Source organism: Mugil cephalus, chromosome 7 (assembly GCF_022458985.1).
Source record: "Mugil cephalus isolate CIBA_MC_2020 chromosome 7, CIBA_Mcephalus_1.1, whole genome shotgun sequence".
Lineage (NCBI taxonomy): Eukaryota > Metazoa > Chordata > Actinopteri > Mugiliformes > Mugilidae > Mugil > Mugil cephalus.
This window is the reverse complement of record NC_061776.1, coordinates 3,940,231-3,964,569: the sequence shown is the minus strand read 5'-3', so window position 1 is coordinate 3,964,569 and position 24,339 is coordinate 3,940,231. Positions and strand designations below refer to the sequence as shown.

General features: G+C 38.4%; 1 protein-coding gene across 1 annotated transcript; it reads left to right on the top strand.

Moving 5' to 3' along the window:
- The first annotated feature begins 5,770 nt into the window (after positions 1 to 5,770).
- On the top strand, positions 5,771 to 14,813 carry LOC125010630 (immunoglobulin lambda-1 light chain-like). Its single transcript, XM_047589395.1, has 6 exons — positions 5,771 to 5,813; positions 5,891 to 6,196; positions 11,723 to 11,744; positions 12,177 to 12,226; positions 14,185 to 14,529; positions 14,662 to 14,813. Exons 1-6 carry the CDS (start codon positions 5,771 to 5,773, stop codon positions 14,811 to 14,813), a joined length of 918 nt encoding a protein of 305 aa, XP_047445351.1.
- Positions 14,814 to 24,339: the final 9,526 nt, after the last annotated feature.

Genomic DNA, 24,339 nt, shown 5'->3' with positions numbered 1-24,339 from the left:
TTCCCATTAATAGGTTTGACTTTGACTTTACCCGGCGGACACTGATTCCCATTAGACAGCCTGCAGATGAGCTTGCATGAAGTTTGCAGCAGTTCCTTTTATTTCCTAGTGTCACTCTGTTCTTCACAAGTTGCAGAGGATGTCACAAATTCAAAGACAGTTTCTCGCTTTTGAGCAACTGCCTTTATCTTGTGAACTGGGCAAATAGGTGATGGTTGTTTAGCTTGTTTACTTGAAGCAGATGGTTTTAATCTTTGGCAAAAGATTATTCTGGGAGGGGCTGCTTGCTTGTGTGTATATGTCTGGCATACGGAGGGGTTCAGAGGAGCTGTCCAGTGCTGAAGTTACCTCTCCCTGTGAGAGCTAGTACATAGAGAGGGTTTCAATGACAAAACAAGAAGGACTGCACCGATGACACCTGTCCCCCTTGCCTTTACTTAAGCTCGGTGTTGACATTGTTGGCCAAAAGGGGAATGCTGTAACTGAGAGCACCATAACATTAACAGACAATGGCCCGGCCCACAGTTTACTTCCTCAGACCTGTCCTCTGTCCTGAAAGAGCAATGTATACAACACATCAAGACCATGATCTACCATCCATAAGGAAAGTAGAGAGGCTGAATAGTGTGGTATCCTTACTGCTCAGAGAGAGAAATCTTCATGTCAAGCTCATATCACTGAGTTCCTGCAAGTCTATAGAGCTTCAACACATGCAACCATGGGAATATCACCCTTCAAACTCAAGTATGGCAGAAAGATGGGAACCAAACTTTGCTTGAGACCATGAATTGAGAGGCAGAATCAAAAAGAAATAGGTACACATGAAAACATGCACCGACGTCAAGACACGTGTCAAGACTCCTAAGCTACACCCAGGAAGCCTTGTAAACTCCGTCAAGAAAGGAACACAAACATAAAAACACAACCATTTGCACTCACACACTTTTAGAGTCACCAATTAGCCTAAGAAACATGTTCACCCTATCTGATTAACCGCGGCGCTGGCAAATAACCCAAGAAAGACGGTTGCAGAATAAGAAGGTAAACAGAGTTGGTAGAAGATCCACCTGAGGGATAGCGCCATCTTATCTGCACCATAAGAAACGCACACATTACGTACGACACTAAAAAAGCTGAAGTGTCTCATCTAAAAAACTAATCCAACTGGTTGTTGTTTAATGAGTGATTAGGATTTATCCACTAACAGGTCCAGTTAGAGGACCATGAACTTTCATTGTTCAGCTCTCAAACAGTTCAATTTCCATTGATGCTCTGACCTGCTGCTAATGCTAATGCTAATGCTAATGCTAATATAAATTTGGTGTGGTTTATTTTAATTGACAAAGAGCAAACAAACAGCAGTGGCTTCTGTTGCCTCTCACTCTGATAACAACATAAAACATAACCCTTCTCAGAGCCTAGCTCACATGTCCCATTCTTCCTTTATATATAAACTGTCCAAATAAACATGAATAAAAAAAAATTGGTATTATCGTCACTTTAAAAATAAACATGTTTTGCTGACGTTTAACGTAGCATTTTAAACATTTACTGCCGTCTACTGACCACAGGGAGGAACTGCAACACTGCATAAAGTAGATATACAGTCAATAGTTAGACGTGATAGTATAAAATTCACTTCCTCTATGGACTTAAATAAAGACTAACTGCACAGACAAGTATATCATAAATACAATACAACGTGGACATGTGAAGTGGTGTATTCCAGAATCATGCTTTACAGTGTATTTCATACATGTCTGTTTACATATTTCATCCAAATAATTACTACTATAAATGTCACGTACACATTCTATTTTAATTAGAGGAAATGTTTTTCATTGGCAATTAAGAATAAAAGCATCATCTATAAATAATAACATAATATTTTAATTTGATGTATTTTAGCTTTCAAACTTATGGAAAGTGATGAAAAGATATTTAATAATATTTCCCAGAATGCTTTACTTTATTCAAGTATTCAAAATGGTTGCCAAGCTGTTTCCAAGCCTCTCCACTGACAAAATTGATGGTCAGAGGTAGTTTCAATTTCGTGTCATTTGTTCATTTTCAAATAAATGTGGCAAATTATTCCTGTTACTTGGTTATAAGGAATTTGTCTGGTTTGACATGAATTTAATTCCACTTCCTGTAATTCCAATTCAACGTCCTGTTGGAGGTGAAGCCAGTTCAATTCACATACAAATTCTTCAAATGAATTATTTATTTATTTATTTATTTTTAATTCTGAATTCGGAATTTTGCTCAGGCCCGAAGTGAGTTATTGCGTCATTGTCCCATTGAAGGCCTTTCATTATGGACGGGTTTTTACTATTTGATAACAGATCAATCTCTGTTTTGGCATTACAGATTGGTTTACCCAGTGGAAAGGTTTTGGCTGCACCTGAAGTGACACTGATTCACATAAGAAAGTCTGCAAATGAGCTTGCATGGAAGTTTCCAACAGTTCCTTTTATTTCCTGATTCTAGTGTCACTCTATTCTTCAGAAGTTGCAGAGGATGTCACAAATTCAAAGACAGTTTCTTGCTTTGAGTAACTGCCTTTATCTTGTGAACTGAGCAAAAAGGTGATGGTAGTTTAGCTTGTTTACTTGAAGCAGATGGTTTCAATCTTTGACAAAAGATTATTCTGGGAGGGGCTGCTTGCTTGTGTGTGTATATCTGTCATACGGAGGGGTTCAGAGGAGCTGTCCAGTGCTGAAATTACCTCTCCCTGTGAGAGCTTGGCAGTAGAGAGGGTTCAGAGGAACTGAGTCAGCTCAAGGACTGCACAAGGACACCTGTCCCTCTGCCTCTACTTTAGCACAAGCTTGGTCTGGACATTGATGGCGATTTGCTTCGTGAGCATGATGTTTAACTGAGAGGACCATATCATTAACAGATAATGGCCTCCTAAGCTACACCTAGGAAGCCTTGTAAAGTCTGTACATGTCAAGAAAGGAACACACACACACACAAAAAAAAAAACAACCATTTACACTCACACTCACACAGCTTGTCAATTTTAGAGTCACCAATTAGCCTAAAGTTTACGTTTAAATGCGCGTGAAAAAAACTAAACAAATCATTGCCTTAATCCAACTTTAACTACACAACTTAAGTGTATGTAAACACGTTACTCTGATTAAAATTCTCCCTATCAATATTCTCCAGCTTGTATACGCCTTAATCAGACTTTTGGATAACGGGTGTGCACATGGGCCACAACCGCAGCGCTGGTATATGACCCTGGAACAAGAACATCCAAGAAAGACGGTCGCTGAAGAAGAAGGTAAACAGAGCTGGTAGGAGAACTACCTGAGGGATAGCGCCATCTTATCTGCACCATAAGTAATGCACACATTACGTACGACATTAGAAAAGCTGAACTATTATCCATCTGGTTGTTGTTTGAAATCCCGGCCTGACACATGAACGACTCTGGTTTATTATATGATGTAAATGGGTGGTATTAACCCTCAGAAAATACACATACCGCCACCTAGTGGTAATGGAGGACATGTTCCCGTCAGTTATCCGATTTTCTCTGTTACTTGTAAACTGTGTTTACCACCAATCCACTGCACCGCCCAACAACACTACTAACTGGTTTTAAAAACAAACCACGTCCATCTGGTGTCCCACAATAAAGTTCCAACAGAGGTGGAGAGTTAACATTTAGTTCCACTGTCTGTAAAGTCTCTCAATCTTTATAGAGATCATATGATGTTTAACTGAAGACTAAATGTATTCACTCTGACACAATATTTAAATCACTGATGTTATAGAAAGATTTTTTTTCTATAAATTAGTGGCGTTGTCTTCTCTATACAGTCAACAATTTAAAGTCTGCACCACAATAACTAACATATCGAGTAGGAACGAAAACAGTGAGGCAGTGTTTAAAAATAAAAGATCTACAGTAAGTGAATTTTGAAATGCTTGATTTATGTTCTTTCAATAAAGACAGTACAGTGTAACGGCTCGGTGATGCGTCCGCGTGGGTTTTCTCCGGGTACTCCGATTTCCTCCCACCTCCAAAGACTTGCTCGTTAGGCTGATTGGTGATTCTAAATTGACCTTAGGTGTGCGTGTGTATATGTATAATGTGTGAATGCCTATGTGCCGATGGGGTTGGACTGGGGGTTGAAAACAATTAAGATGAACTCAACACATCAGGCCCTTTAGATGTTTAGAATCAGGCAGGAAGACAAATATGACTTTTAAACAAATTAATACATTTCAATGCTTTAAATATCATCAACGATGAAATTGTTGGAATTGAAAACAATGCAACTGATATATTTGAGTATTTTATTCACAAAAGCATGCAAGTAATTCTATCTCATAGTAAAATATATAAACAGAGAAGAGCTGAAACACCAGAAAAACAAGAATGGGTCAGTTTTCACATTATAACGTGTTACATGATGTTAAAAAATAAAAATCACATTAAAACATGACTCATTTTCAATGACACCTTTTCTTGTTTCTTGTTGTGGCAGTGATGCTCTGAAATGTCCCTGTTATATTGTTTTTATGATATACTTCTCTGTGCAGTTACTTTTTATCTTCAAAGTACATACTGACAGTACATTTCATGCTATCACCTCTAACCACTGATTGTGTATTTACAGTCTATGGTATAAGTCCAACACCTGTGTGTCTACTGTAGTAAATCCAAATCTAATCCTGAAACCAGTTTTAAACCACTTTTTTTCTGCTGATTCAGTCATTAACTGCTGCCCTGAAAAACCTTCACATGGAACATAACCTTCTTCTCTCCATAGAACATGTATTACAGCAGACATATCTGCTGAATATCATGAAAGTAGAGATCCAGTATGAAAAGAAGGAGGAATGAAATGATTTGTATAGGATGAGATTTTCATTTTCTTTCTTCCTTTCATTGATCAAACTCATCATTGGAGTTTTTCTTTGAATGGTAAAGCTGCAGATGTGAACAGCTACAGTGGTAATGAACAAGCAGCTGGCTCCATAATGACTCTGTTTGTCCAGAACATGGTGGATGTTCTGCATCCAGAGCTCAGAGCTGTTTCACTGAACCACTGTGAGTCATTTGTGTCTGGATGCCTTTGTACCTCCAGTGACTGACCACAAGGTGACGCTGCTTCTCTTTGCTTCTTCATTTCAGCCTCAGGCAGCAACAAAATGATCAGTGCGGATCAGGTCTGTATTTATCAAACATGTCAGAGCAGGAAATCTCTTGTAACTGACCAGAATCTCTCAGAGTCACTGAGCTTTGATTCTACTTTTAGGAGTTGAAGTCAAACATTTGATCTTCTGCTTTCACTTGTCAAATTCCTCCTGTATGTCCTGAGAGATATTAAAGCTGCACATTGATGTTACATATTACACAGTAAACCTGCTCTGTGGAGGATTTTTAATGGTTTCATCTCTTAAAATGCTCTTCAACAACAGAACAGTCTGTGTTACTAAATTCACCACCAACCTGAATGTGTTTGTGGGAACATGAATGTTTTTTAGTCTTTCTGCATCATGTGACCCAGATGTTTTTCATCTGCTGTCAGATTCATATCAAGACCATGAAAGGACACAGCAGCTTGATCTGAGCTGTCAATCATCAGCAGCCGTCTCATCTGTGGGCTGCAGGGGCTGATGGGAGCTTTGAGGACCTGCTAGAAACCACGTGGCCTCGTCTCATGTCACAGCTCGTCCTTGTTGGGCCTCAGCTGCATCAGAGCTCCACTTCTCCCCAGGTTCACCAGAGGATACACCACCACACAAAATGCTTTTCCTCCCAGCTGCTGCTCTGTGCTGTCTGTGTTCAGGTGAGTGTTTCCAACAAACTCCACCTTTAACAAACACTGTCTCACTAACCTTCATCTATCTGTCTGTGTCTCTACAGCCCTGGTTGCCATGGCAGCAGATCTGACCCAGGACCAGTTAACATTGACCAAGAGAGTTGGTCAAACAGTCTCCTTCAGATGTGAAGGAACTGGCCAGTGTAGTATTAGCTTTATATTCTGGTACCAGAAGAAAGAAACAGAAACATTCAGACTGATTCTTCGTATTGATAAAAGCAATGGTATAATCAATAAAGGATATAAACATCCTCAGGAAAATGATTTCTCAGCTGTGAACAAACAGAACAGTTGGGAGTTGGAGATAAAGAAAGTTAAAGTCGATCATTCAGCCTCCTACTACTGCTCCTGTGATTACTATACCCACAGTGAGAAATGATGTGAGCAGCCTGAACAAAAACCAACAGATGAACAGATGTCAAACAGTGTTTGTGACAGGAAGAGAGCAGTAAACCAGAGCCCAGGTTCACATATTTCACCTCCATCTCAGACAGAGTCACAAACTACTGAGCTGAGGGAGATTCTTCTTTCCTGCTCTCACTATTTATTTGACATCATTATTGATGTTGTTGATATTTTAATAAAATGAATCAAAAGAATTCAAGAAAAGAGCAAAAGAACACAAAGATATTTTAGGATTTAATTCATGATAATGAATGATTTCAGACAAATGTTCCAGATGAAGATGAAGCTCCATATCGATCAGACATAACATCATGACCACCTTCCTAGTATTGTGTATGTTTCCACTCCTTTCATTCATCCTTCTTTAGCTCCAGACACAGGCCCTGAAAGAGAATTTTCCATCATGCATCATATTTATTTTGTAGCCATCAGCATCACATTAATCTTCATCAAATACAATCATCACATACTCAGTAAATCACTTTCACTCTCATCTTCTCTGCTTACATGTAATCTATTTATGTCTCATATTTCCCACATACAAAGTGTAGTAAAATAAACTTCCCTATGTATCTCGGGTTATTTTCTTAAATCTTTAAGACTTAAACATCAGCCTGCGCATAAATAAAAGCTTGCAGCAGTTTAATTACCGTAACCAGTGATTGACAAAATTCAAAGTGTGGCTGATGCCACAACATCCCAGTGTTCAGCCACACAATTTAGTGCAAACCATTGTGAGATATGGTGATTCAAATGCTGCATGTTTTTAGATTTAAAGGAGGTTAAAGGAGTCATGTTATGGAAACCAGAATAACAAACTTGATCTGAGGTAAATCAGAAATATTCCTCAGAGTTCATCTATGAACACATGAATCTTTGAGTTGGTTCCTTTTCTATCAGATCATGGTTTCAAACATTTTCATCTTAGTTTCATTTAATCTCTTTCTTCATCACAGTGAACCCAATCCTCAAACCCTTGAAGGTCATGATGTCATTATCAATAGACTCACCATTTACTGAGGTAGTTGAATCTTTTTGTGAATCATCAGTTTCACAATTGTTACTAAACAGGAACTCAGTAAAACCAAGAAGAACCCTGATATTATCAGAGAAATGAAATGAATGAAATATGTTGTGTTCATCGTATCAACAAGAATTTGTTTTCTAGCTTTTAGTTTTACTGAAATAAATCGTAAACGCATCTGTTAAAAAATACTCTCCTCTTATTAAACCCTGAACTCAAGTCACTCACACACTTAACTTTAAATGGAATATAAAAAATACTGCAACAGTTAAAATAAAATATAAACACCTTATATCATACTTTTGCAACATGAAAGTAAAACATTTTCACTTAAACACACAATTATTCTGCACTAAATAATAATAATAATAATAATAATAATAATAATAATAATAATAATAATAATAATAATAATAATTAACCACTTCACTGATGATTGTACAAAATAAAATGATGCAGCTGTTTAGTTCTCACTCTCTCTCTGTCCATTCAGTTTAACATGCTGAACGTGGGAACTGAGAGGAAATGATGAGGGAACAGGTGACAGAAAGATGAGGAGAAACCCAACGGATGTCAGCTCCAGGATAAATTGATGCTAGTTAGTGGGAATAAATCATCAGCTTTAGCACAACTTTACAGCATCAACACACTTTAGCAACGTTCAGTAACATTAAGCTACAACATTACAACAGATGATCAGTTTCTCATTGAGGTCAGACATGTTCCTGACTAGTTCTCTCTCTATACACTGAGAAAAATAAAAAAATAAATAATCATCTGGCAACAACAACATACTGTGAAATAACAGAAAATTACTTTATTACAAAAATATGGTTATTTCCGAAAATTAAAATACAATTTATAGTTGCAAATTTCTCAAGATTTTGTCTATTTTTACATTGGTTTTAAAGTTTAAATAGAAACATATGTACATTTTAAAACAATGAAATTACCTATAAATATGGTGAATAAATGTTGTGATAGGTTGCTGGAGTCTATCCCAGCTGTCATCGGGCGAGGGGCGGGGTCCACCCTGGACAGGTCACCAGCCTATCACAGGGCTAACACAGAGACAATCATTCGCTGAGAGCGTTGCATGTCTTTCTGTCTCCACCGCACTGTGCCGTCCTATTTTTATGTTTTACATTCTAAAGATATTATTCACAAAAGTGTTAATGGGCCTGTGTTTGCATGTGATCCCACACTGATTTATACTCACCAGTTTGTCTGCTTCTTCTGAAGCAGCAGTGGCAATAAAGTAGTGGCATCTCCAAGCATTTAATTGCAGGTGTTCTGTAGCTCTCTTGGTAGTGCTGATGCCACATGAGCAGATGCTATATTTCTGGCTGCAGCAGCCCTAAGTTCAAATCCCTTGTTCTGCAAATCCACAAATCCTTTGTTCTGCATGCTAAGCTTTCCCCTTTTCCTGTTGTCCCTTCAAAATAAATTACAGTAATTCAATCAACAAACAAATGTAGTAAAATTACAAATTAAATCGTTCTTTTATTATTAATCTCTCAGTAATTTTATTTGATTTCTTCTTATTTTATTTTATTTTTTTATTCATTATTTTATTTTATTTTTATTTTTTACATTTTTTTACAGGTTGCTGTACAGCAGCTCTGTGGTTAGCACTGATGCCTCCCGAAAGAGTGGGAGAGACCCATGTTTGCTATAAAGGAAAATGATGTGGAACATGTTCTATAAAAGTGATGTGGTGAAGAAGCTGCCTCAACCTAAAAGGCCTGGAGGAACCACACAGAGAGAGCAACTCCTCATCTTTCCCTGTCACCTTCAGGGCTGGAATGTAGAGTAGGCCTAGTTGTAGAGAATGAGAGCGGATGTTCTTCCTGTTTTGTGGGTCCCAGGCTTTTCAAGCTGGTTCTAAGGGTCCTGTGTTCTGACTGGGTTCTAATCTAACTTGTATCTGTCATTTGAATGTTAATTAAAACATTTTGAATTATATTATTTTGTATTTGATTTTGTTTAGAGTTACTTTTAAATGTTTAGGAAAAAAAAGTGCTTAATTGACCAATCCCCACTTCTAAATGTTACAACATGTGTTGTTATGCTGGTTTCAGAGTGGAAAAAGTAAGTGGATCACTTTAACCCGAGCTGGTTCACTTTACCCCCTTGATTTCTCTGGTCTGTCTCACTTTACCCTGAAGCTGGGGTAAACTGAGACACAAGACCACTTTTTAAAAAACAATTACATTTTCACTGCCCTTCATCCTGAATTAATGGAAAATGTGTACATTTTACTGATATCATATATCATGTCATATCATTTTAGCTCGCTGAGAGGGCAGCAAATGTAAAACATGTCTCACTTTACCCCACTCTCCCCTACAATTGTTTTAACTGTCAGCTGACAGAGTGTGTGTGTCTGAATTACCTGAATTTACCAGTATTCATGAGCACCTTTTTTAACCTTGTTAATTCTTTCAGAACCGAGGGGATTTTCAGCGATCTGTTAAAGTACGCAGTTGTTGAATTACCGTAACTCACAATGGTTTGCATTATTGACAAAATTGCATACGATGTAACAAAAATATGGTAACACTTTCTATGAAGGTTGTATTTATAATGCCCTGTGAATGCACTCATAACATTTTCCATAAAACATTATAATGGTCATTATTACCATCTATACATATTCACAAGTCGTCATAAACAACTTTATGATGCATTATGACAACTGGTTATGAATGATTATAATTTTAATCTGAATAGTGCATTATAAATATGTCAATATCTGCCTAGTCACTTGTTAATGTTATGATGCATCATAAGTACTTTGCTTTGCTAAATGTGCATAGTGATGCATAATGAGTTTTGACTTCGCCTATAGTGCTTTATATCTGTAGTTATAAGTATATGTAATAAAGTTATAATAATGTATACATCTCCCTACAGCACACAGTTATAAACAGCTATGCAATATCATAAGTGCTATTTGTCAGCTCTAAGTAAAGTGACAAGAATATGACACTATTATTAACAGACATAAGTTACTATGAGTAATTAGAAGGTGCAATGAACTAAGTCCTGAGTCTGGCATCTTTACCCCATATGCACAATGTTAATATCATAGGTGTTATTTGTCAGCTTTAGGTAAATTAGTGCAAATGAGGTGTTGTGGATATAAGACTATTATAAACGAATATGAGGCACAATGAAATGAGAGCCTGGACAGTAAAGACAAAAGGAATGTATTTAGTTCACTTTATTTCCATTTAAACCAACACACATAATCAGAATGATTATGATGTTCTGAGCACATTACACAAACACGTGAAACACGTGAAACAGGCCACAAAAGTGGCACGGCGTGGTCCTAGAGATGTGGCTCTTAAAAGTGCCTTTGGGTTGGTGAGGTGATTCAGGGTCAGAGGTCAGGAGATGGTTTGACAGCAACTACAAGAAGAACAGAGGCAAATCTTTAGTGCTCTAGCTGGGTTTGTTTTTTTTATGCAGAAAGGTTTGATTGAAAACACATAAGCAGATCACATTTTTTTGTTTAAAGCAGCCTAATGAGACAATATGTTACCGCATATCGTGCAGGCAGCGCAGATTACCCGTAGGTGACTTAAGCTAGCTACACGAAAGTTACCAGACACGGCTAGTTTTAACTCACAAGTTAGATCGTTTGATTGAAACCATTCGAAATCATTGCTTTAATATGTAAACGATGTGCTTCATGTAAGCAAAGTAAGGCATTAGCTCACAAAACATTAGCAGGACAGAGAGACGACCTACCTGTCCTGGAGAGGACTCAGAGGAGAAAGGAAAGAAAAGCCGCTTTACGACTAGTACATACAGTCAATGCTTTACGACAGTGGGAGGAGCTGGAGAGGGAGGTGGGTGGGGTCAGAGGTCAGGGGTCATGGACTAAGGAATGACATTTCTACAATAATAATAATATAAATAAAAACGATATCAAAATAATATCTGTCTCAAATAATATCTATTTGTCAGATATTATTTTGAACATGGTCATGCAGCTTGTTAAGATGCTCTGAACGATACAGCTGTAGAAGTTGCTGAGGATCTAAGGCGTCATGCTGAACTTCCTCAGTGTCCTCAAGAATTAGAGTCACTGTTGAGCCTTCTTGACCAGCTGTGTGGTATTCAGTGTCCAGGTGAGGTCTTCAATGATGTGGACCCCTAGGTATGCAAAGTTCCTGTGTAAACAGCAGCTGATCAGGGCTCCTCTCCTTCCTCATGGAAATGATCATCTCCTCAGTCTTGTCTGTGTTGTGGGTTGGTCGTGGGTGTACAATATTGGACAAACACAAGTGCTGATGTACCCAGTCACATACTCAGCGTAGTCCTGTGTGCTAACAGAAGAGTCTTCCACTGTGGCTACAGCTTTAAACACATCCCAGTCTCTCCGAGAGAAACAGTCCTGCAGGGTGCTCCAGAGATTAAACTTATTGGTCTGTAGGCTGGTACAGTAACAAAGGGATGTGGTCCAAGTGTCTGTAGTGGGGGGAGTGTGCAGCCCTGTATGCAGCCGTATGTTACTGTGGACATGATCTAAGGTGTTATTCTTGCAACATGTCCACATGTTGGTAGTATTTGGGGAATAGAGTCTGTAGCCTGCCCTGATTGAAGTCCCCCTTAGTGATAATAACATCATCAGGATGAGCTGTCTCTAAGGCGCTGATGACACATCACTAAAGTAGTGGACTGACCAACCACTGACATTAACATCAGAGCCATGCTGCTAGTGTGGAGAAAAGAAAAGAGAAGAAGAGACAGTCATGTAGATCTGAACAATAGAGAAACACATCAAGGAGCTGAAATATGATCCCACTTCCTCTTTTGACTCCTTCACCTCAGCTGACTCTCTCAACGGCACACAGGTTTTTGTATTAGTCTTTTTCACTGTGTAGGAGCTACAACTGGTACTTCATCTTTGTCTCTGGAACTAAACTGTATGTAACAGGTAAGAACAAACATTTCTTTTCCTTCACTTGTTTTATTGTAGAAGCTGAAACGTGTTTAAAGTCAGTTTGTGCTGCTTCAGGCTTTACATGTTAGTTTTTTCCTCATTATTAGAGAATTCATCCTGCAGCCATTGTTACATAAGAAAAGCTCAATCACTTCTAAAAAACATGTTGAAATCTCACTCAACAACTTAAGTTATTCTTTATTTCTGTAAATATTAGTGACGTTACAAACATTTAGGATTTGATCGTCTCAGTAATTCTGTTGAAAACAAGATGATATTTGATGTTCAACTATTTCAGATTGTTTTGAAGTGTCTATCGATTGAACTGGATCATTTCTGAAAGTTAGAACCTTGTCAGATCTAATCTCTGTCAGTTCATATTTATATGATGTAAATGTGTCTTTAATTGATGATGTTTTAGTAGAACAAAAATAAAAACATTAAGTGAATGTGATGTTAGAATAAATAGAATTAACTCAAACAATGTTTTATTACTATCATCAGCATAAAGTATTTAAACATGTGAACATGACTGACACAAACTTGTATATTGATGAGTTTTATTAGTGATTAAAGTCTGAGCTCTAAAATTTGTAATATTCAATACATGTTGTAATCACATGATTATTCAATTATTTGGTTCTCTTGTGTGTGTGTATATATATATATATTTATATATTTTTTTAAGGAATAGTTGCTTATTTTAGGAGGAGAGAGGCTTCATGACTCTGAACGACTTTTTGACCAAATAATATTTATCAACATGAAGGTGAAAATAATTTGTGTATTTCATGGTCTACAGTTCATAATATCATAAAATAAAAAGCAGTGTTGAATGTTGGTGATCTTCATTAACTTACACATTTGTGAACAAACCATTAACGCTGAACCTTATGTAGAGGTTTTGGAGAAACAAATGTGGGTATACAAATGATGTCTTATTCTGAAAGGCCTTTCTAATAAATAAAATAAAATAAAATAAAATAAAATAAAATAAAATAAAATAAAATAAAATAAAATAGTAAAATATTTCACGTTGTAAACTACAATAACTCTAATTGATAAAAGACGACGTACTGAAACACAGTCGACGTGTTTCCTAACTTCTTTGACACGAATTGAAATTGAGGAAATAATGTCATTTGATTAAGATAAAATAACATAATCCTTTATTTATTCCACCGTGGGGAAATTTGCAGCGTTGAAGCAGTAGTAGACAGTTTGAGGACAGAGCACAGAGGAAATATAAAGAAGTAATAAAATATAAAATAAATACAAATAATTATGAATTTAAATGCAACAAAAATCCTGATTACGTATGCATGCATGTATATTGCATATGAAAGAATAAAGGATATACAAACATATGTTATTGCAAATTTATTAAGGATATTCCAGTTTGTGTTGTGATTGTCCAGTGTGTGTTTGTTCTCCTGGGAGCAGGTTTGATTATACAACTGATGATTGATCAACTACTGTATTCTGTTCTGATTTATTTGTTTATAACATGTAGCATCAGTTATTTTAGAAACAGAAATTTACATGAAGACATGTTATAATATATAGTGAATATGTACACTGATCAGCCATAACATTATGACCGTTGAAGTGGTTAGACGACTGGGTTCAGAGCATCTCCAGAACTGCAGCTCTTGTGGGGTTTTCCTGGTCTAAAGTGATCAGTATCTATCAAAAGTGGTCTAAGGAAGGACAAGAACCAGAGACAGGGTGGTCATGGGCAGCAGAGGATCATTGACCCTTGTAGTCCGATCCAACAGACGAGCTACTATAGCTCAGACTGCTGGAAACATTAATGCTGGTTGATGTTTGTTGTGTATTGATGAGTAGTTTAGTGATCAGAGTCCATGTAGTTTCCAGGATCAGGCTGAATCCAGACCAGTGCTGTAAGCTGCTGTTGACTGTGTCAATGTGTGTGTGCTGTCAAACTTCAGATGAGCAGGTAGTGAAGCCCGTGGTGAGCGTGTACCCAGCAGCATCCAGACCCAACCAGGAGGAGAAGAGCTCCCTGCTGTGTCTGGCCTCATCCATGTTTCCTCCTGTGGTCCAGTTCTCCTGGAAAAGACAGAAGAAGGGCGGCTCTCTGGAGGATCTGACCTCTGCTCAGGAAGATCAGCTGGAACTCAGAGAGTCAGGACACAGAGCCTCCATCAGACTGGTGGATAGAGATGATCTGCACACATATAAATACATCTGCTCCGTCCAGCACGAGGGAGGCATAGTGGAGGACACACTGGAAGAAAGAGTGGAGGACAGAGTGGAGGCCCAAGCACTACAAGGTAATGAAGGCTTGGTGACTGTGTCCAGCAGTGGTTCAGCTTCATGTGGAGACGCTGTCAAAGAGATCAGAGGAGCAGAGGACTGACATTTGTCACTGCAGCTCCAAACATTTGACTCCTTTTCTGTTTCAGGGGTTCCAGCTCCAGCAGCCTCCTGTCCTCCAGAGAGAGAGCCAGCAGACCTGGCAGCTCTGCAGCAACATCACTGTAAGATCACCTGCTGCCTCTCTGCATGGACAGCTCCAATGTCCAATGAGGACACTAGAACAACTTTACAGGACTAATCTGACACTTTCACTAATTCATATGTGTGTGTGTGTGTGTGTCTGTCAGTGTCCTTCCAGTCTCAGTGCAGGGTGAAGCTGCTCTGTCTGCTGTACACAGTGCTGATAGTGAAGAGTCTGGTGTACTGCTGTGGACTCTCTCTGCTGACGAGCCTCACAAACAAGGGACCGTCCACGAGCTCCACACATGCTGACTGACTGTTTTCTGCTACTCTTTTCTCTCCATCACATCTCATCACTTCATCTCATTCATCACCTTTTTCAGTTTTCAGTAAATGTTGAAATGTTCTTCTTTGTAATCTGTATCTGTTCATTCACGTGTTGATTGTCGTCCTGTAAATAGAAACACATATATTCACATAGAAATCTGCTCTTATGACATGTTCATTCTCTAGTCGTCTAGTTTATTTCCACTTTTAACTGTGACTTGTATAATAATGAAAATGAAGCTGAATCATCATCAGTTTCCAGCTGTTTCTTCTGCTCTTGTGTTTCTTCTTTCTAATAAATGCAAACTCCACCAGCTGCTCTTTTGTTTCACTGGATCACACTCAATAAACACATTTTTATTCTTTTCATGTGTCTTAATAAAGCAAGTCAAATACTTTCTCGTATATTAGTGACTGTTGGATGTGAAGTCTATGAACCCTGTGAATGAAGCACAGACTGCACTGATAAAAAATGAAGCTTGAATTTAATTTCCATGAGAAATGTGGGTCAGTGTGGTTAATAAGGTGAACTCATGATGAATTACAACTGATTGGGACATTCAGACTCTTTTGTCAACTATAACTCATGGAAATAATGAGACTTGAGGTGAACCAACATGGACGCCTGCTTCACAACAACAGCATGACTTGTTTATATCGTGGGTTTGTGTCTCTGTCTCAGTGACGTTTGTGATGGGTTCTGATTAATGATAAAGAACAGGAAGCATCATTGTTTCATATAGAAGTTGAAAATCTTCTCATTGGATCAATTTAAACTCTTTGCAGGCAGAGTTCAACTTCTTTAAAGTTATATTCATCAGAGAGGAGAAATTTATGAGAGGATGAAAGATTTTAAACACAACACAATAAAATAAATAGTTTAATTTAAGTGGAAAAATAATTTAACATAAAAAGAACTGGTTCTAATTTTTAATGATGAAAATAAATGTGTTTCTTGTCTCTCAGTTGAAGAACACAGGTGCTTCCTGGAAAGATTCTTTAACCAGAGCTGGTGGTTGAAACTGTCATTAAAGTGAAAAGCCACAGCTAACGGTGTGGAGGCTGCAGAGCACAAAGCCACACAGCCCGTCTGCTGCAGGAAGGAAGTCTGATTGGCTGTCAGCAGTTTGTTTTCTGTCCTAATAACCACTGAGAACAGATTCATATCTGCTTCTGTACACACTCACTGCCTCCTCTCCCTTTCTCTTGTTTACTGTAAACCTTTTTTCCTCTGAGCCTCCACCCACACAGAGATGAAGTGAGTCCAATCTCATGTCCTGGTAACATGTTCAGGGAGGCTCTGATGATTAAAGATGCTCTTTACAGTTTGAAACAAACAATAACAACATTAATTAAATGTGATTTTATTGATCAGACACCTCTGTGATTAATGAGTGATTAGGATTTATCCACTAACAGGTCCAGTTAGAGGAACATGAAACTTCAGTGTTCAGCTCTCAAACAGTTCAATTTCCAGTGATGCTCTGACCTGCTGCTAATGCTAATGCTAATATAAATGTGGTGTGGTTTATTTTAATTGACAAAGAACAAACAAACAGCAGTGGCTTCTGTTGCCTCTCACCCTGATAAAAACAAAAAACATAACCCTTCTCAGAGCCTAGCTCACATGTCCCATTCTTCCTTTATATATAAACTGTCCAAATAAACATGAATAAATTGGTATTATCGTCATTATTAAAAATAAACATAAAACATGTTTTGTTGACGTTTAACGTAGCATTTTAAACATTTACTGCCTTCTACTGGCCATAGGGAGGAACTGCAACACTTAGGTTACCATAGAGCAGGCATGTCAAACATACGGCCCGCGGGCCGGACCCGGCCCGTTGGGTCATTTAATCCGGCCCGGTATAAATTTCTGAGTATGTCAAAAAAAGAAGCGAGTCTCTAGCTAATTTCTATTAAAAGTTGTTATTTTTTAAAATAAATACAAACCAAATGCTCCCTCCGTCCGCTAGAGGGCAGTAAAAGCGCTCACGTCAAGCATGCGGCACTGACACGAGTTAGTCACAGGAAATAAACATTCGCAACGTGATGTGTCCAAGTAAAAATAAACCGGCAATCTTGCTTCACCATTCACCACTACTAAACAAGTTATCGGTCAACACACCCTTCCCAAAATGGCAGTGTCAAAAAAAAAGAAGAGTGGACACGGAGTGCAGAGTTTTCCAGGAGAAATGGACCGAGAAGTATTTATTCACAGAAGTGAATGCAAAACCAGTGTGCTTGGTATGTAATCAGCAAGTTGCAGTGTTCAAAGAGTTTAATATTCGGCGCCACTCATCATAAAGACAAGTATGTCATATTAAAGACAATTAATATTGTGCAGTATATTCTCAGCCTCAGTAGGCCCAGCCTAGTAGTTTGATCTGATGTAGTCTAATCCTATTGCCCATGCACTGCTATAACTTATTTATTTATTTATTTATTTTATTTTATTTTGTGTTTCTTTTTTCATTTATTTCAAAGCAGTATGACAATTAAGGCGAAAATATTTTTTTTATAGCTCCCACTTGAGTTTGTTTAGTGTGGTGAGTTGGTTCAGGTGTAAAACTGCATTCACTCAACTGTTAAAATAAACCAGTTGTTAACACATTCACGGCCAAACATGAAAAATCATTTTTTTCCCATTGTTTTTGAATAAATGTGTTGTGCTTAGAAAAGATCCCTTGTTATCCGTGATTATAATATGTAGGGTAGGCTACAAATGTAGGCTGAATGATAAAGCATAGTACTGAAAAACAAAGCTAAATATTTGGAGTTGACATTCTTTTACTGATCCGGCCCACCTGAGAACAGAAAGTCTGGATCCGGCCCCAGAGCCAAACTGAGTTTGACATGCCTGCCATAGAGCATGAAGTAGATATACAGTCAATAATGAGATGTGATAGAATAAAATGCACTTACTTTAAGGACTTAAAGAGCATCTGGACAGACAAGTATATCATAAATTATAACTTTTATTTTGATGTATTATAACTTTCAAACTTATGGAAAATGGTGAAAAACATTGAATACTATTTCCCAGAATGTTTTTACTTTATTCAAGTATTCTAAATGGTTTCCAAGCCGTTTCCAAGCCTCTCCATTTACAAAATTGATGCTCAGATGTAGTTTCAAATACCATTGAAGGCCTTTCATTTTGGAGGGAGTTTTACCCTTTGATAACAGATCACTCTCTGTTTTGGCATTACAGATGTTGGTGCATTGTTGCAGTAAGTCTTTGCTGTATTAGATTTGGTTTCAGGTGAAGTGGCTGTGGGAGTTTGCCCTTGTTTTCCCATTAATAGGTTTGACTTTGACTTTACCCGGCGGACACTGATTCCCATTAGACAGCCTGCAGATGAGCTTGCATGGAAGTTTGCAGCAGTTCCTTTTATTTCCTAGTGTCACTCTGTTCTTCACAAGTTGCAGAGGATGTCACAAATTCAAAGACAGTTTCTCGCTTTTGAGCAACTGCCTTTATCTTGTGAACTGGGCAAATAGGTGATGGTTGTTTAGCTTGTTTACTTGAAGCAGATGGTTTTAATCTTTGACAAAAGTTTATTCTGGGAGGGGCTGCTTGCTTGTGTGTATATGTCTGGCATACGGAGTTGTTTCAGGGGAGCTGTCCAGTGCTGAAGTTACCTCTCCCTGTGAGAGCTAGTACATAGAGAGGGTTTCAATGACAAAACAAGAAGGACTGCACCGATGACACCTGTCCCCCTTGCCTTTACCTTGGCACAAGCTCGGTGTGGACATTGTTGGCCAAAAGGGGAATGTCGTAACTGAGAGCACCATAACATTAACAGATAATGGCCTGGCCCACAGTTTACTTCCTCAGAACTGTCCTCTTTCCTGGAAAAGCAACATATACAACACATCAAGACCATGATCTACCATCCATAAGAAAAGTAGAGAGGCTGAATAGTGTGGTATCCTTACTGCTCAAAGAGAGAAATCTCCATGTCAAGCTCATATCACTGAGTTCCTGCAAGTCTATAGAGCTTCACTACATGCAACCATGGCGATATCACCATTCAAACTCAAGTATGGCAGAAAGATGGGAACCAAACTCTGCTTGAGACCATGAATTGAGAGGCAGAGTCAAAAAGAAACAGGTACACATGAAAACATACACCAACGCCAAGGCTCCTTAGCTACACCCAGGAAGCCTTATAAACTCTGTACATGTCAAGAAAGGAACACAAACATAAAAACACAACCATTTGCACTCACACACTTTTAGAGTCACCAATTAGCCTAAGAAACATGTTCTCCCTATCTCATTAACACACAAGATAATGTGATTGGAAATCCATTTTCTCCAGCATGTATACGCCTTAGTCAGACTTTTAAGTGGATAATGCGTGTGAACATGTGCCACAACCACGATGCTGGCATATGACCCCGGAACAAAAACATCCAAGAAAGACGGACGCAGAAGAAGAAGGTAAACAGAGCTGGTAGAAGAACCACCTGAGGGATAGCGCCATCTTATCTGCACCATAAGAAACGCACACATTACATACGACATTAAAAAAGCTGAACTATTATCCATCTGGTTGTTGTTTGAAATCCCGGCCTGACACATGAACGACTCTTGTTTATTATATGATCCTGTTTATTCTCCGTTACATGTAAACTGGGACAAGGGCCACAATCAGAAAGTCGATTATCGAGCAAAGCTCAATTAAGTCGTGCATGTAAACGTACTGAGCGCTCACCACCAAGTGTAACCATAGTGTTATGACTGTGGTCATTTTACAGGACTGTCGTGTGTGCTGCATGTGTGCTGTGTTTTTTCTTTGTTTCTAATCCCATATGCAAATAGGACTGTGCCAGAGGTGATTGGGAGAACGGGCCACACCTAACTTGTGATTGGTTGCAACTGGATGCTCACCCGCCTCATAAGGAACCAAGATGGCAGCCGTCTGGGTGCAGCAGGCTCCATCCTTTTCATCCTCCTCATCTCCAAACAGGCCACAACATTGTACCAAAGCTTGATGGGATTGATTCAGTTACCTTTGAATACATATACTCTATGTAATATTGGATTTTTTTAACTGAAGACTAAATGTATTCACTCTGACGTAAAATATTTAAATCATTGTGGTTATTGAAAGACTTTTTCTATAAATTAGTGTCGTTGTCTTCTCTATACAGTCAGCGGTTTAAAGTCTGCACCAGAATAACGAACATATCGACAAGGAACCAAAGATTTACTCCCTGTTTCGTCCAGACCTTCACAGTGGGACACCAGGTGGAAGTAGTGATGGAGAAACCGAAGCTTTCTGAAACACTGAATCAATCTGAAGCAATTGTGTTAAAATGGTTCAGTGTTTCAAAGCATTTGATACAATTAAATGTAGCGACATCTGCTGGATAAAAGTATACATAGCATACTATGTGAGCGCAAAGGTTCGTAAAACAGTGAGGCACTGTTTCAAACTTCAAACTTTATTTATTTATTTATATAGCACTTTTCATAGTGAAAAGCATCCCAAAGTGCCGAAGGGACTCAAGGGACGGTGCCCCCCTGGACAGACAAAGACAACCCCAAGGGTGGCACCCCAGCTGTTCCACAGTCGGGGGTGAATGGTTGTTTGTCTGTGTGTTAGTCCTGTGATAGGCTGGAGACCTGTCCAGGATGTACCCTGCCTCTCACCCAATGCCAGCTGGGATAGACTCCAGCAACCCCCGTGACCCTAGTGAGGATTAAGGGGTAGTATGAGATGAGATGAGAAGTGAAATGCTTTTGGAACTAGGGAGTGTTTTAACAATGTTTGTATAAAATACTTGTTTCTCCATATGTGTGCTTAGTATGTATGTATGTAGGGATGTAAGTCAACATGTGTATAATGTGTGAATGCCTATGTGCCAATGTGGTGGGACTGGGGGTTGAAAATAATGAAGATGAACTCAACACATCTGGTCCTTTAGATGTTTAGAATCAGGCAGGAAGAGAAATATGACTTTTGAACATATGAATTAATTTTAATGCTTTAAGTATCATCAATGATGAAATTGTTGGAATTGGAAATAATGAAATTGATATATTTGGTTATATATTATCTTATTTATCTATATTATTCACAAAAAACATGTAAGTAATTCTATCATAGTAAAATATATAAACAGAGAAGAGATGAAACACCAGAAAAACAAAAATGGGTCAGTTTTCACATTATAACGTGTTATATGATGTTAAAACATAAAAATCACATTAAAACATGACTCATTTTCAGTGACACCTTTTCTTGTTTCTTGTTGTGGCAGTGATGCTCTGAAATGTCCCTGTTATATTGTTTTTATGATATACTTCTCTGTGCGGTTACTTTTTATCTTTAAAGTACATACTGACAGTACATTTCATGCTATCACCTCTAACCACTGATTGTATATTTACAGTCTATGGTATAAGTCCAACACCTGTGTGTCTACTGTAGTAAATCAAAATTTAATCCTCAAACCAGTTTAAACCACTTTTTTTTCTGCTGATTCAGTCATTAACTGCTGCCCTGAAAAACCTTCACATGGAACATAACCTTCTTCTCTCCATAGAACATGTATTACAGCAGACATATCTGCTGAATATCATGAAAGTAGAGATCCAGTATGAAAAGAAGGAGGAATGAAATGATTTGTGGAGGATGAGATTTTCATTTTCTTTCTTCCTTTCATTGATCAAACTCATCATTGGAGTTTTTCTTTGAATGGTGAAGCTGCAGATGTGAACAGCTACAGTGGTAATGAACAAGCAGCTGGCTCCATAATGACTCTGTTTGTCCAGAACATGGTGGATGTTCTGCATCCAGAGCTCAGAGCTGTTTCACTGAACCACTGTGAGTCATTTGTGTCTGGATGCCTTTGTACTTCCAGTGACTCACCACAGGGTGACGCTGCTTCTCTTTGCTTCTTCATTTCAGCCTCAGGCAGCGACAAAATGATCAGAGCTGATCAGGTCTGTATTTATCAAACATGTCAGAGCAGGAAATCTCTTGTAACTGACCAGAATCTCTCAGAGTCACTGAGCTTTGATTCTACTTTTTGGAGTTGAAGTCAAACATTTGATCTTCTGCTTTCACTTGTCAAATTCCTCCTGTATGTCCTGAGAGATATTAAAGCTGCACATTGATGTTACATATTACACAGTAAACCTGCTCTGTGGAGGATTTTTAATGGTTTCATCTCTTAAAATGCTCTTCAACAACAGAGAACAGTCTGTGTTTCTAAATTCACCACCAACCTGAATGTGTTTGTGGGAACATGAATGTTTTTTAGTCTTTCAAACTTATGGATTCTTTTGCATCATGTGACCCAGATTTTTTGCATCTGCTGTCAGATTCAAATCAAGACCATGAAAGGACACAGCAGCTTGATCTGAGCTGTCAATCATCAGCAGCCGTCTCATCTGTGGGCTGCAGGGGCTGATGGGAGCTTTGAGGACCTGCTAGAAACCACGTGGCCTCGTCTCATGTCACAGCTCGTCCTTGTTGGGCCTCAGCTGCATCAGAGCTCCACTTCTCCCCAGGTTCACCAGAGGATACACCACCACACAAAATGCTTTTCCTCCCAGCTGCTGCTCTGTGCTGTCTGTGTTCAGGTGAGTGTTTCCAACAAACTCCACCTTTAACAAACACTGTCTCACTAACCTTCATCTATCTGTCTGTGTCTCTACAGCCCTGGTTGCCATGGCAGCAGATCTGACCCAGGACCAGTTAACATGGACCAGGAGAGTTGGTCAAACAGTCTCCTTCAGATGTGGAATAACTAGCCAGTGTAGTAGTGGTGTGCCTTATGTATTCTGGTACCAGAAGAAAGAAACAGAAACATTCAGAGTGATTCTTGATATTGATAAAAGTGATGGTAAAATTGATAAAAGTTATAATCATCCTCAGGAAAATGATTTCTCATCTGTGAATAAACAGAACAGTTGGGAGTTGGAGATAAAGAAAGTTAAAGTCGATCATTCAGCCTCCTACTACTGCTTCTGTTATAAAAGTGATACCCACAGTGAGAAATGATGTGAGCAGCCTGAACAAAAACCAACAGATGAACAGATGTCAAACAGTGCTTGTGACAGGAAGAGAGCAGTAAACCAGAGCCCAGGTTCACATATTTCACCTCCATCTCAGACAGAGTCACAAACTACTGAGCTGAGGGAGATTCTTCTTTCCTGCTCTCACTATTTATTTGACATCAGATTTATTGATGTTGTTGATATTTTAACAGAAAAATCACAAACAATATAAAATGAATCAAAAGAATTCAACAAAAGAGCAAAAGAACACAAAGATATTTTAGGATTTAGTTCATGATAATGAATGATTTCAGACAAATGTTCCAGATGAAGATGAAGCTCCATATCGATCAGCCATAACATTATGACCACCTTCCTAGTATTGTGTATGTTTCCACTCCTTTCATTCATCCTTCTTTAGCTCCTGACACAGGCCCTGAAAGAGAATTTTCCATCATGCATCATATTTATTTTGTAGCCATCAGCATCACATTAATCTTCATCAAATACAATCATCACATACTCAGTAAATCACTTTCACTCTCATCTTCTATCATCTTTCTCAAACTCTCTGTATATCCTGAGGATGTCTTCTTACTGTCCACAGAGTCTCTCTGATCCAGATCTGTCCTCAGCCTCGTTCACCATCAGTCTTCTGCTGTCTTCTGTCCACCTTGGTTATTCTAGACCAGGCATGTCAAACTCAGTTTGGCTCTGGGGCCGGATCCAGACTTTCTGTTCTCAGGTGGGCCGGATCAGCAAAAGAATGTCAACTCCAAATATTTAGCTTTGTTTTTCAGTACTATGCTTTATCATTCAGCCTACATTTGTAGCCTACCCTACATATTATAATCACGGATAACAAGGGATCTTTTCTAAGCACAACACATTTATTCAAAACCAATGGGAAAAAAATGATTTTTCATGTTTGGCCGTGAATGTGTTAACAACTGGTTTATTTTAACAGTTGAGTGAATGCAGTTTTACACCTGAACCAACTCACCACACTAAACAAACTCAAGTGGGAGCTATAAAAAAAATATTTTCGCCTTAATTGTCATACTGCTTTGAAATAAATGAAAAAAGAAATACAAAATAAAATAAAATAAAATAAATAAAATAAAAAAGTTATAGCAGTGCATGGGCAATAGGATTAGACTACATCAGATCAAACTACTAGGCTGGGCCTACTGAGGCTGAGAATATACTGCACAATATTAATTGTCTTTAATATGACATACTTGTCTTTATGATGAGTGGCGCCGAATATTAAACTCTTTGAACACTGCAACTT

Excerpts from the sequence above, each read along its gene's own strand:
- LOC125010630 (XM_047589395.1), top strand. The coding sequence starts at position 5,771 with ATGCTTTTCCTCCCAGCTGCTGCTCTGTGCTGTCTGTGTTCAG. Across the intron at positions 11,745-12,176 it reads TGGTACAGTAACAAAGGGAT|CTACAACTGGTACTTCATCT; the intron begins GTGGTCCAAGTG and ends ACTGTGTAGGAG. Across the intron at positions 14,530-14,661 it reads GGAGGCCCAAGCACTACAAG|GGGTTCCAGCTCCAGCAGCC; the intron begins GTAATGAAGGCT and ends TTTCTGTTTCAG.